This window comes from Apaloderma vittatum, unplaced genomic scaffold, assembly GCF_000703405.1.
Source record: "Apaloderma vittatum isolate BGI_N311 unplaced genomic scaffold, ASM70340v1 scaffold29033, whole genome shotgun sequence".
Taxonomy (NCBI): Eukaryota; Metazoa; Chordata; class Aves; order Trogoniformes; family Trogonidae; genus Apaloderma; species Apaloderma vittatum.
The window spans coordinates 17,648-32,612 of NW_009706910.1; the positions used below are offsets into that span (position 1 = coordinate 17,648).

General features: G+C 36.5%; 1 protein-coding gene across 1 annotated transcript in view; it reads left to right on the top strand.

Annotated features, from left to right (window-relative positions):
• The first annotated feature begins 1,364 nt into the window (after positions 1-1,364).
• Positions 1,365-14,965, top strand: part of SH3TC1 (SH3 domain and tetratricopeptide repeats 1) — a 24,843-nt gene continuing 11,242 nt past the window's right edge. The window contains 10 exon segments of the mRNA XM_009865977.1: positions 1,365-1,408; positions 1,410-1,561; positions 4,021-4,095; positions 6,314-6,441; positions 8,930-9,035; positions 10,880-11,023; positions 11,688-11,865; positions 12,641-12,714; positions 13,552-13,747; positions 14,643-14,770. Of these exon segments, the coding sequence (XP_009864279.1) occupies positions 1,365-1,408; positions 1,410-1,561; positions 4,021-4,095; positions 6,314-6,441; positions 8,930-9,035; positions 10,880-11,023; positions 11,688-11,865; positions 12,641-12,714; positions 13,552-13,747; positions 14,643-14,770 (1,225 nt within the window).

A 14,965-nucleotide genomic window follows, 5' to 3' on the forward strand; every position in this document is an offset into this window, starting at 1 on the left:
TGCAGACACATCAATGCCTTGTCCCATGTACCTGCCTACCACGGCAGACAGCTAGGAGATGCTGCAGTGTTCACTTCGATGCTGAGTTTTCTCAGGTTTAGGAGTCTATAACATGAAGCTTGGAAGGTGGAAAATGTTGGAAGGCATGTATGTCAAGAAGCAAGCCAGAACAATGTCCTTTGAGATACCCCATTGCATGAGAAGGGAGAAATTTGCTGACCAGCCTGAAGGCAGATCATAAGGGGCTGCTAGGTGAGCAGATGCTAGGCTGAATTTTTGGCAGAGTGAAAGTAATCTTCCATCAACAGCTTCAGCTTTAACTAATTTCTGCTGGAAAACAAATGAGAGTGGAAATTTCACAAAGATTATGAGTCTGCATACTCACGAGTGTTGCTTGTTAATGAGTACAGCCGGAATAAGCACGGGGGAATTTGGATTAAGTTCAAGTGACAGGACTAAAGAAAATCTTATCTTGTGGGTTTATGAAATCAATTAAAGAGGCGTGGGAGAGCCCACTGAGGAAAAGGGTCTAAACATCAGTGGAACATGTGCTCGCTATGCTAGTCACATCCTTTGCGGATGTGTTGGCTGATGCTCTGACTGCACTTTTCTGAAGCTCGTGCCCAAGACATGGGATTGCAGGATGCCTCCTTTGCTACAGAGGGAGCAGTGAAGCTTGCGACTACTTATGGTCTACTTCCATTTCTATTTCTTTTTCCTAATGTTCCTTCTAGTAACAGTCTTGCTGACAGACTTGGCCTCTAGCTTCAGTAGGTCGCTCCTCTGCTTTATTGCAAAGAAATCTTTGCACCCTCACATGCGAGTCTTCCTGCACTAAGGGTTCCTGCAGAGGATTCATTCTTTAGCTGAATTTATAAAATCCTTCCTGCTTGCTCAAATTAAGCATACACTACCCGTTCCATTCTCATCACCTTTAGAAAACGATGTTTTTCTCCTGCATTGCCTCTGTTAATGTGAATGATGCCATCGCTTGGAGGCTCTGCATTAAAGCTGGCCAAGAATGAATAATTAGCAATGGGCACAACTACATTTCACTTCAGGCCTTGGATTGTTGCTATTAGTCAAATCTATTGCTTTGTTGCTAAAGCAGTGATGCCATCTGATTGCAGGAGCTTTTTCTGGGGTGAATTTTGGTGTTACACAACAGTTGCTCTGAAAGAAATCTAAAGCAAGTACTTTAATGTCTATTATGTTTAAAAATAACTCCTGCAGAAGACGGACAACTCTTGAATGTGTGCACGTATTCTGACATTTAAAATAAAAATGTTTTTAAGTTTTGTTTTTTTTTTTATTTCCCCTCAGATTGTTGATAATGTTAACTGCATCACTGTGAGGAGCTGCAAATGGAGAGTTGAGCAGCGGCAGGCAGCTCAGTGCTGACACCATCACCCCGGTCTAGAGGGAAATCCTGACAGGAACTTGGAGAGGAAAGAAATGGAGCAGGGAAAGGGCAAGCCTGGCTGGAAAGGCACAGAGGCCAATGCTGCCATCAGCACTGTCAGGGGTGGAGTCAGGATGGGCACATTGCAAGAACACGTGGGTAAGACCTCAATCAATAGATACGGGTCATTCCACTCTTGACTTTTCTTTGCGTTCAAATTACTGTGTTCTTTAAACATTGCTTGCTGTGCACACGCAGAGAACTGTCACGTGTTTTTCAGCTGAGCATTTCTGAAATACATCTGCAACTGTTAAAAGTGGCAATGCTGCATAGACTAGACTGTTAAATTATGTGTAGTGAAATTCACTTTGGGCAGATAAATGGATTATCTATTTGTCAAAATAAGCTGAGGTGAAAATTATCAGAATACTGAAACACAAATTCTTTGTATAGCACTTTGCTATATTCTCTAGGATTCAGATTTCTGTTTTTTATCAAAAGATAGAATTCTGTATTTTTCTGCAATTAAAAACATACTTCATGCAGTAAAAACATGCAGGTTGGAAACACTTTTTTGGATGGAAGTGTAGAATGGGAAAGGTGGCTGTGTCTCAAAACCAGTGGCCAGACTCTTACTTTATAGTAGGCCCAAGAGTTTTCTGAATGTGAAAATACTTCAAGCAACCATGGAAAAACTATTTAATTTTAAATTATATGTCCTATGGCTTAAACAATGTCTTTCTGTTCACAACTGCAACTCTGCTGACATCAAAGAATACTGGGTACAAGCATCCTAGGGTAGTATAAAGTTTCTTTTTAGCTTGCCAAGAATTATGCAAGTCATTCCATTAGTTAGGAATGGCACATGGAGTTCATGTTAAGTCTTTGCATCTAATTATAGCACTTTAAACAGTGTCAGCATTTAAAATGTATTTATAGATTTATAGTAACTCTTATGCTTTTGCTCAAATTTAATAGCAAACTATTATTTTTAATTAAACTCCCATGACTAATAAAAAGCTTGCTTATAGATTTTGCTTTCTCCTAAAAGTCATAGAAATTAGGTGTAGCTTTTAAATAAAATATTACCTGCTGGGTATTTATGTCTTGATAAGTACTTTTCAAGCAAAGTCTGTATCTACTAATATCAAAATAATAGTAATGGCAAGTTCACATGCCAAAATGATACGCTAGTTAATTGTCCTTATCAACTGTTGAATTATGATTAAAGTAATTGATAACATGTTGTCAAAGTTTTCACAATTGCTATTTGCGCTTCTGATTAAAACAAGAAAAAGCAGAAGTACAACTACTTATGGTCCCAGAAGCTGTGGGGAATTTAAATTTATAGTGTTCCTTAAATATAGTCAGCCTACACTGCAGCAAGTTTACCACCAAATTTCTATTTAAAAACAAATATTGTTGAGCCTAGTTTAAAAGAATCAAGCAAAAAAACCCCAACACCCCTGTCAAATGCCCAACAAAACCCACAGTGCTTGGGAACTGCAATTTCTAATTCTAGTATATGCTAATAATTGGCCTTAAAGATGATGGTTTTACTGCCTATTGCATTTTTTTTGAAGTAGGAAAATTTTATGTTTACGTATCCTTATTTATTTGCGTGATTTTGTTCATGTAACATTAATACATGCACTTGAGGGAACATGCATAAGACTTAGAAATCACCATGTCCTACTATATTAAAAGTTTTTTCTTAAAAGCAGAGCTGCAGAGGAAAATGTCTTGGGATACATCAAAATTGCCTCAGAAGTTTTCTTCTGAAAATTAAAGATCTATTTCTCCTGCTTTTATTCTTAGAAGTATCGAGTCTTTTCTTCAGTGATTTTTTTTTTCCAAGAGAACCTTGAGAAATTGAAATTGGTTGGAGTGGGTGTTTCTTCAACAGGAAAATGTACCATTTCCAAAAGAACCGGAAGAAATATGGGTTGAAAAAGAAAAAAGCAGATTACTATTAACATAATATACACTTATTTTGTGTTATTTTTCTAAAACTTCAAATCACTTATTTTTATGTTACCCCCTCCCAAGTATTAAACCTATAACAAAAAAGGTGAGAGGCGTCCCTGCCCATGACAGGGAGGTTGGACTAGATGATCTCTAAGGTCTCTTCCAGCCTAGGCCATTCTATGATTCTATGATTATTTCTTTCCATGTACGAATTGGTACAAGGCACTCGTATCATTGCTGATTTATGCCACTGAAGCTTCACTCGAGGCCACTTTTTAGTACAGGTGCAAGGCAAGAGAAACTGAAGCCTGACCCTTGCTGCCTCCTAAATGGGACCTCAGTTTCCTAAGTCTACCTTCCCATCAATTCTCCATCATCTCGAAGCTTCACATCAAAACAATGAAGTCAGGATTTAACTTCCTCCCCTATAGGAAATGGTCTGCAGATACTTCTTCCAGGTTTTGGGGAACTATATAAGAGGAAGGGGAAAAATATAGTTATTTTCTTTTAGTAACTATCCAATGCATCAAATGCCTTGAAAGTGTGGGGTGTTTGTTGGGTTTTTTTGTTGTGTTTTGCGGGTTTTTTTCAGTCTGATTTATATGGACTTAGAAAGTGCACTTAACCATTCCTTTCATCTATCATAATAGAGTGTTCGCGAAGTGAAAAATGCAGGAATGTCAGTTCAAGGACCCTTCACAGTCAAGCAGAGAATTATCCAACTGGTAAGGCATTTTCTTTCATGGCATCTTATCAGTATAATGCTTTTCTTAATGCTTACTTTTTTTACCTTTTTTTTTTAATTGCGAAAACTATGTCAACAATATTGCAATCTTTACTCCTGTAAACTTTATAATATACTTCATGGCAACTGTGAAGTGCCCAACTTCTACATAAGATTTGTTGAGAACTTCTCATGAAAAGAGAGAAGAACTTCTATAAAAGCGAGAAACAATTTATGGACTATATTGTAATAGCTAAGAAAAAAAAAAGAAAAGGAAATAAAAACTTCATTGCTTATTTTATGTATGGGTTTCAGTTCTCCAAATGTCTTATTTTTCTCAGTTTGTGGCCTTTCAAAATTTTTATATTTTTTAAATGCTGCATTTTCAATGAAGTTGCAATTAAGTGTACTTCAGTAAAGTAGGTACAGCAGGCTTCCCTTCTGGAGGGCTCATGGCCTGCTCTATGAATTGAGGGTCTAGTCACGCTTCCCTTCTCTTGAGAAAGGGAAAAATCATTAGAAAAAATGCTGAGATTGCTCTCTGCTTTCTGGCTTGACCTAACAAATCAAATCAATGGTAGACAGTCTCACCCAGACATGGTTATTTGTAGTTAAGTAATTTGTATTTATGTACCTGTTTGTCTTGCTCCACGCAGAATTTGAGTGGCTGCTAACTCGGGGCATGGATCAGAGCTCCCAGCAGCAGACAGGAAGATTGCCATAGATGTAATGATTTTTTTTACTATGTTTCATTTCCATAAAGCATTAATAATAGTACTTTTGGCAAAAGCAGTCTTATTTCAGTTGTTTTAATTCAATGTAACTATTATTCCAGTAATATTAACTTTTATATAAAACTTAAATACGTAACTATATAAACACAATTTAACTTGGAATCAAATTGCTACATTTTTTAAGTAATAGTCTTTTCTTGAGCCAATATCTTTATGGCTTCAGGTAAAACGAAAAAGTAAACAATAGTGTTACCTAATAGTGATTTGAGTAACATTCAAAGACTCTGGTTTGTGTTCTTCGTACTAACAATTGACTATACGACCACAGCATAAACAGAGAGGTCTAGCAATTCAGTAACTCTGCTTATAGTTCTGAGCCACCCTTTTTGACCTTAAAGTAATGAGTAATTTAGGTGCAACTCATTGTAAAACTCCTGGAGAAATACATAGGGAGTCCTCTGAAAACAGATTAAGATGCAGTATATTGGCCTAGAATGTAAAAAATACGTATTTTACCTGATTAAAAGGTGAAACTCGGAGAAGGTGGAATATTTTAGGATGCACAGAAATCCCATTTAATGCTGGAAGCGTGACCTATTTACACACTTGCAACTAGAATTTTTTCCAAGTGGGCATTATTGGCTTATATGTGCCCATCTGTGTATCTGAAAACTTCTGAATATAATTTACTGTTATTGAATTAAATTAACAGATGTGCAGAATGAAAGCAGCTTTATCAAAGATCCTCTTTATCTGAGAGAAGCTGGCTGAAACTGTAGCCTTAGCTGTAGTAAAAGCTTCTCAGATAGATGTCAAGATCTAGGAACAGGTATCTGGCTTCTTTCAGTAGTGCTGGGCAAATCATGTAAGTGAACTATCTTTTGGACCATCTTTTTTGGTTGTACTCCTCAACCTGCCTAGCTGAGAAACAGCTTTTTCAGTTCATAGAAGCCTTCTGAAGTAGTGGGTGTGATGTCAGAAAACCATGTATTTAAGATTAGCTTAAAGAGTTGTAACATGTGAACTATCTGTTTTTTAGGGTTGTTTTTTGATTCCCATATCTGTTTGTCTCGATTTCTAAAATATGCACAGGATATTTGGAAATCTGGGCATGTTCTCAATGTCTGTAGAGCTGTCTAATTTGACAAATTACCAATCTGCTTGCTTTTTTCCTCTTTTATCTTCTCCGTCCCCAAGGGTGTTAGTTGTCTCCCACAATTTCTATGAACTCTTACTTCACCCTCCTTTGTATAGCAGTGGCCTTTATTATACAACTGAATAAATTTTGTTTCGTGCTAGGCTACTGTCCCTACTGAATAATAAAAATGAAAACGAAGCATGCAGTAGGTCAAACTGTTTTGTTTCTATCTCTGAAGCTGGAAAAAATAGTTCTTCATGTAAATTCTATGATTTCAAGGGATTTTCTGGTTCTCCAAACCTGATTCACAAAACTTATTATCACTGTAAATGGATATCCTTCTCCAGATATCTCCTTGAAGTTAACGATGGTAAGACGAAAGAGTGGATGTCCTGATCCTAGACTCCAAAGACAGCTGAGAGGGCAGCTCCGTCTTCTGGAAAATGACAGCAGGGAGGTGATGGCAGTTTTCAGTGTAAGTCAATTGTTTGGGAATTGTTGTATTTATTCAGAGAATACACCTTGTACTACTGAAGTACATGAGATATTTGTGTCACATTTCCATTTACATGGTGTATACTTGATTTTGAGTGACCAGTTTCCCATGGCCCAAAACCATCTAGAGGCATTAGAAATACTGAACCATTGAAAGAAACTGGAGCACCGGGCTGAATAAAACAAATAAACCCAGCTATAAATACGATGTTGCAGGGTTTTATGTTAAAGATGTTCTGGTTTGATTTACATCAAAGGAAATAACTTTTTTTTTTCTGATATTTTAAAAATTTGCCCTCATATTGACTTAGTTTCCAGTCACTTGGCATGCAAGTTACCTGGGAAGCCCACTGCTACGCCAAAGAGGAACTCTGAAGGAGAACAGCATAAGTATTGGACTTCCTAGAGCTAGATGGCCAGGTCCTAAAAGAGCACCCAAGAGGGTTGGCCAATTTATATTACTGTCTTTAATTTAATTGTATATGGGAAACTTGTCCTCTGTAACCATTGAGATTTGCTACAAATACCATTGGAAATCTCCAGTTCCCTCTTGATGAAAAAGCAGGATGATATCATTTGACCTTTGGTGTACCTTTTTTTCTGACCCATGAGTTTCAGCCTCCTTCATGAGCAAATCAGACACTGAAATCTTAATTAGTTATGGCTTTACTGTCTTGGACGGATGTGTTTCTACATGATTTTCTTTTCATGTGTTGTGAACTCTCCATTACCAGCCTGCTGATTTTGTGGTTGTGAAAACTGTACTCCTGTTCTGCTCTGCCTTTTGCTTAGGGAGAGATGGGGAAAAGAGAGCAGGGATCCGGAGGAGAAGGAAAACTGTAAAAGTAGACTAGATTTGTGGCCTTACAAGAAACAGACTGGAAAAGAACTTGGAAGGAAGCAAGATTTATAAGTTTCCTTAGAATGTTGGTTTGATATTCAGCAGTGCATAAAGCCCTTAAGGATGAGAGATTTTAGCATATTATTAATAGATTTCAGGCTCTTGTTAATATTTAATCTAATGTGGAAAGGGGCATGCAGAAGATCAAAGCAGTGATGAGGCATGCCTGTTGAAGAGGCTTAAGTGGGATTTTTGTTTTCAGAAAGGAGTTTCTATTTTAATACATCCATGTTGTGTGAATTGAAATTATGGAAGTTAAACAGAATTAATTCAGAAATCTTTTAAAATCATGACCTAACAGTTATAAAAGCAGTGGATCAGCTCCATCTCGCTCAGATTACAGAAAATATTTGGGGGATGATTTTAGTTTTCTTTTTTTCCTAGTGTTAGAATGAGTTTCTTGAGCGCTCCTTAAATTGTTTTAAGATGCATTTCAGTTTTGATGTGATGGGAGCAAGGGTACACTACTGGGAAATGACACAGTAACATTATACCTGCTAGCTTTGTTTCTGATTTTATTCTCTGAGATACTGATCTGGACACCTTGCTCATACATTGCTACAGTTCTTTGTATTTCCCTGGAAGATAGTAGCCAGCATTGCTGGAGCACCCTGTTTGTAAGCTACTAACTGAAGTACAACCAGATTGTGTATTACCACTCTTCAGCTGCAATTCATCAAAATATATATTTCTTTCACTTATTTGAAGTTTTCTATAGTTCTCCCTTTTAGCATTTCTGAAAATCCTTTTAAAATCTGTCATCGTCATTTACAATGATCACTGATCAACTTTGTTAAATGCACAATTTAATGCTACTCTGGCAACACAAACCACTACAAATGAGGAGAAAAGGATCTTACTGCATTTTTTTTAATAATACTCAAGTATATTTAATTGTCTTATCCATAGAAAAAGTGAACTAGGGAATGACTACTCAGTGTCTCCTCTGGAAGAAAGCTGAAGCTACCAGTAGGTTCAAAGATGTATCAAAGGAGGTTTGTATATGTACGGAGTTCTGAGGCTAACCTACAGCAGTAGCCTGTGGATTCTAAAATTTACACTGGTTTAAGTGATGTAGAGAAATTTTAAGTCAAAATTCCAACCCAACAAACAAAAAGATACCCTTTCCATGATTTAATATTAAGTGCCCACATATGTGGCAAAGGCAGTTCCCAAGCTGTAAATGGCTCTGTCCTGGAAGGGTATTCTTGGAAAGTACCACTAGATGCTTTCATGGTTTTCATAGAGAATACTGGCCACTATATGTGGATGTGTCTGAACCAGACAAGCCTTTAGTCTCACTCAGTATGGTCAGTCCCGAGGTCTTAATTTCTCTGTAAATTAACCCCACTGCAACTGTTGGCACAATTGGTAAGAAAAAGGTTAAAATTTAAATCACCGTATGTTGTAAGTATGTGTTAAAGAACAGATATCTCATATAAATAAAAGCCTGGGTGTTTTTTTATTCTTCTTAACACATAGAGTTTTAGTATACATGTTATGTAGTGAGAAATTGTGCTTGAGTCTAGTATAATTGTAATAAAAATATTGGTTTTGATGTTTTTAGGAGCTCTCTGCCAGACTGCTGTCTATTCATAGCGATCAAGATCTAATCGTGGTGACATTTAAAACTTTTGAAGAAATATGGAAGTTTCTAACCTACCGCTCGCTAGGTAAAGCTGTTTCACCATACAACAGTTCAATATGCCTTCATTTATCTATTTATTTACTTACTTATTTATTAATCCTCTGCACACAATTTCTGATTGACTGGGAACTTGTTGAACAGGACTTTGAGATTCTTTAACTCCTAAGAGCAGTAAGTAATGTTCCTGAACTGGGTACTAGTGACAGGGTTGGAGAGACCCTTCAACCTGCAGGAACACCTGCCTTTGTCCCAGAGCAAACAGCTCTAGTTCCTGGCAGATGTCTTCTCTAAGTTTGGTACTCCAGAATCAGACTGTATCTTCTTTCTAAGCAGTCTATTTCAATGCAGGTGTTCTTGTCCTAAACTCTAACCTGTGCTGCAACTTACATGCATTTTCTGTTCACTGTAGACATGACAAGGCTACTCCTCTTTCTTTGCACCACACTACTACTTGCTTGGAGAATTCTAACCCACACCTGCACTCAGTGTTATTTTCACTAGGAATATCAGCCCTAGTTCCTACAATCCTTCTTCACAGAGTATTTTCTACACCTCTGACCGTTCTTCCCACTGGACTCTTCTAGTTGTTCCACATCTTTCCCAAACAGCAGTGAGCAAACTGGACAGAGTTGGTAAGGCTTCAGAGGAAATATCAAATAAAACAAAGATTGCTTCATATGCTTTGCATGCCTCAGTTTTGTTTCTAAATCTGAGCATGCCTTTTGCAACAATATGAGGCCATTAATTTGATTTCTATTTTTAATATCCTATAACTTCAGGTCTTTTCTAAAGAATAGCGTTTGAATTGAGTTTCTGTATCCATTTTGTTCACATAATTTTTTACTTTGTGTCTGGAGAGCTTGTGTGCATTATTATTGAATTCATCTGATGGAAAAAGACAAATTTAAAATAATGAATGTTATTTTTAATTCCATGTTTGCTATTTACTTGCTATTTTGTATTTTATAATGCTCGTCAGAGAAATCGAAAAAATATTGTTTCGATCCAGTTTTGCAGAGAAAGCAAAAGAGATGAAGTTTTTTTTCTTAGGCAAGGCTGTGGCTACCAGACAATTGATTCAGCACCTTCCAAATTGCAAAATGGCACCTTAATGACTGATCTGTCCACTTTTCCTCTTCGTCATAATTTTTTGCACAGAGGATTTGCTAGTGTGTTAATATTGGCCCTTTAAGTACAATCTGTTATCTATAACATGCTGCTTATGATACAGCAATCCAGATCTCTCTAACTATCATACATCTTTCGAAGCCTGAAGAACTAATGTAAGGAGTCCCTGTTTCCAAGATAAAGCACTACCTTCTTCTGATTGACATGACTCTTGCACGCAGCATCATCTCTGTTCCAAAGAAATTCCAGGAATCTGGTGCCCAGGTGCAATATCTGCATAAATCAGGACAGCTGGATCAGGCAACAGAAATCCATAGAGATTATTTTTTGATATTATTTCCAAGCATACGGTATAAAGCAGTGCTAAGGGCTTGTTTCTCAAAACTTACTAGCAATTACCTCTTTTAGACTCAAAACCTTTCAAATGTGGTTAAACTATGGGAAACCCTCATAAGATGAAGATGTAGTCTGCTTTTTCAGTAGAATTAGGCACCAAAAAGTTGTGCAGCTTTTATGTGTAGTTTCTGAGAACTAAGTATTAAAAGTAGCTCTAACACATGTGACTTAATGGATGTAGTTTTGCCAATACTATGTAGTAAAATTAATCATACACTGCGGGTTAAGCAATAATGGAGTTATCTAAATGCTTGCCCCAGTCTCTGGCTTTTTGAAAGCTTGTTTTCCTGTGTAATACCGTAAAACTGCAAAGAAAACAAATTGGATTTTATTTTTTTTCCCTAGGTTTTATAAATCATTGCATGGAGAATTTATTTCTGGATCAGTCTTTCTGGCTCTGCTGTCAAGAGGAGGAAGAAACAGGTATTGAAGTCTATATAAATGAAAAATCATTAAATTTGATGTACAGAAGCCTGCTGGTGCAAGAAGGTAAGGAAGACATGCTAAGGGTAAATTTAGAGAAGCAACATTTTTTAAAAATCCCCATATCAATATTAAGACCTATTCAAATACTTAGTGAAGTTGAAATTTAAATCTATTTACTCCAAATGCCCAAGAAAGAGCAGAGAAAGGATGAAACAGATTGGATTCAGTAGGATCATAGAGGGGATTACAGAATTAATGTGCAACGGGTCCATAAATGGATACCAAAAGTATTAGGGAGGGATGCACATTCCAGCTTGCTTAATATTATTGCAGATCCTGCAGATTTACAGGAGAGGGATTATAGATAGTTTCCAGGTTCATGTGCTTCTCCTAAATGGCATCACCTGCTGCCACCATGAGAGACAGAATGACAGGCTAGATGGATCATTGATTACTGCAACAGGAACACGCAAATTGTTGCAGCTGAAGAAGGTTCTAAACTTCCTCAAACACCTCAGCTCCTCTTTTTTTTTTTCACTGGAAGAGAAACTAGACAGAAAAGTCTGAATGTCATAGAATCATAGAATATCTGACAATCAGAAAGTTCTTGTGAAATCTCAGATTTTCAATTTCTAAATATTACTGATGCTCTTGAAGCCAGTTCTAAAGCTTGCATAACATTAAGAAATTACATAAAATGACATCTACTCCACTGCTTTCTTTTTAGGGGCATTTTTTGTTTTATGTCCTGACAATCTTATAAGAAAGATAATTGCTACAAACAGTGAAATAAACACTTATTTTGAGACTGGGGCTTTTACTGAAGATGTAACAGGTGGATCTGTGGATGGTGACATGACCATGCTGCCTAATGCTCCTCCAGAGCCACTGATCCCTTTTCATCAGTAGGTACCTGACTCTAGCTACCTATTTCTTATCCATCTGTTTCATATGTATACACATCTGCTCAGGCACAGGGGACTCTAAAGGGTAGCTTGTTATGGAACATCCGTCTTTCATTAACACTGAGAAGAAATGCTCTATTCCCTTCCATACTAAACAAGTGAAATTAATGGACGTGCCTGCAGAGCAGCATTTGAAGACGGTTTGCTGTATTGAGTTAAATACTGCTTTTTGCTGAGTCTAAAATAAAAACTATTAATATTTCTAGAAAAACATAAAATGAGAATTTTAATTTTTTTCACAGTGGAAATATGGATAGTAAAAGGTGGGATGTTTGGAAATGTGAATAATAGGTTAGCGGGGTTTTTACTCAACAATATTCACAGGAGCTATCCACCTCCTTAATGCAGTTTGTTTCAAGTTCATAGCCAGGCTCATAATTGCTATAAAGCCAAAAATCACATCAGTGGGATTATCAATGAATTCGCTTCAGGAGTCACCAGAAAAATTATTCATTCTTGGTGCTCTTAGTAGTTAAAAAGCTGGAATTTATCTGTTGACATTGAGTGGAGAGGAATAGCATGACTTTCTCAGTTACTTTTGTTTGAGTGAAGTAACACTACTGCTAATATTACTGGAAGCAGCTGTGTCTGAAACAAAAGATAGTTGTGGGAGGGGTGCATCGGTTTTCAAATGGATTTAAAACATCACTGTTATTGTCACAACATTTGTTGAAGTGTTTTATGCACTAACTTCAAATTTTTTTTCTACTTTCAGATGGTTTCTTAAAGGATATTCTAATCCCGTCGATTTTACATACAAAACTGAATCTAAATCCATCATGAGAGTTGGTGAGAAGTTCCATTCAAACATCAGCATTAAAAAACCCCACAAACTTATTCTATGCTTATGTTAAGACAGACACTAAAGAGTTCAATTTTCTTTTTCCATTTTATTAAGATGGGAAAACAGCTTTCAAAGTTACGTTGCAGTAAAATTAATAAGGGCATAGATCTCTGCCTAAATTGAGTTAAACTCTAAAGGCTTATCTCTCCCCTTTTTCCTCCTAAATACTGTATTAAATAGATGCACAAAGTAGTAAAGAGTAATTCAGTTGATGACAAACTTTAAAATAAGAAAATCCACCAATGTAATTATTGTGGATCTTTCACACATGGATTACTTTATCTAATACTGCCAGAGAAATAAAACTTATACAGATGGTCTGAGATTAAAGAGTAAATATGGCTTATTTTCTACCATTTGCATGGGTGTTAATACTGTATTGACTAGTATATGACTGCATATTTATCCAATAGGGATTTCATTAGTTGTTTGATATGTTTTTGTTCTGGATCAAGTTCAGATCCCTTTATAAGAGACAAAATAGAGCTTTAAATACTCCTTTTTGTTGCTTCCTGATGGAACAGACTAGAATTTTTAAAACATTTTAGATTTTGCTTTCTAGTGGCTGGGAAATGAGGATTTTTATGCTGTTATTTACAATTCTAATTGTTCAAACCAAACCAATTAGGTTTGGATGCTTCAAATCTTGCCACACAGGGTGTGCAGCTCACGAGTTCCAGAAATGTCTTTTGCTAAATATGTTGTCGTGCTATTCTATGAAGTGTATATGCACTGTTAAATTACTTTATCTGCAAACCTTTTTTTCTCTCCTTATTACGCAGCAATGGGGTCCTGTCTAGCTGTGATGAATTACGAAAGTCCTGTGTCAGAAGAGATGAGTTTCCAGAAAGGTGACAAAATTGAGATCCTTGGCTACTTCATTGAATGCATGGAATGGTTTCTCGGAAGACATATGTTTACTGGCCAAATAGGTTTTGTAAGGACAAGTCATGTTAAACTGGACTTACCTAGAGATGAGTAAGTGATATGTATTTAACTCATAAACAAAAAGTGATCGTCTCTTGAGCTTTAAAATATGGGACATTGAACTCAGGTTTGGTTTATTTTTGGTAGTTTTGTGGGTTTTTTTGTTTTTATAAAGTTTGAATTGTCATAGTGTGTATCAGTCAAAGCAAATGCAAAGAAATCGGAATTTGAAGTCTGCTTAAATGTTGGAAAATATTATCACCCTGTAGCCGAGTTTCCTACTGGGGGAAGGGAGTTGCTCTAGTTGTTATCTGCTATTCTTTGGATCACAAGATCCAAAAGAACTTTACTCTTGCAGAAGATTCAATTTTTGCTGATTTCAAGATCTATTTTAAAGCAGTCATGTTCTGTTTTTTCTAGTACCCTTGATTACAGTCCTTAACTTGCTTCAGAAGGGGTCTTCTTACAAGTAATTGCTCATAATGCAGACAGAAACCTGTAAAAAGTGCGTGTTTCAACATGCTTTGGCACCATGTAAATAGGCTGCTCTTACCAGTTTGAATGGACTGTTTGCGTGCTGAAACAAGGAGCTCTTAAATGTTTGCAGTCCAACTGATGTGTAACTTTAAGATTATATTGATTTTCTAATCAATAAGATAAAGTCCTTGAAAATTTATGCTTTTAATAAATTCTCTCATAAAATGCTATACCATGGCACAGACATAAACTTACTCTGACATGTCAGAAAGCATTAACTGCAAGCAGAGCTACTCTCAGTTTGTATGCATGTTTACAAAAAATGACTGATGCTGATTCTGAACACAAGAGGATCTATAATGTAAAGACTGTATTACTTTCTCTAATGAGCTCCAATTTCACTGATGCAGTGAGGTCCTCAGCCAAATCTGCTTTCAGGCACCTTCAGAGTTGTTCTTTTCTTTGTTAGACCGCAAGACCTGGATTTTCTTCAAGTAGAAGAGCTATCTTTTTTTTCAAAAGAAAAAAATTTAGAAGAAGTGATACACTGGTTGAAACAAACCTCCACCACAGATGTTTGCTCTGTGTACAGAATAGGTAAGTATGTGGTTTACTCCTTTTTACAGCAGAAGAGACATGCAGTTCCTATATCCCTGTTATAATTGATTTTTGTTAATCTAAAAAAAAAAAAAAAATCAGTGAGGTTCCAGCCTTCACACCTACTTTCAAATATCTTGGTATTCAATTTGATAGTAAGTATGGCATGTAAAAATCCTTTATATCATCTTTGCT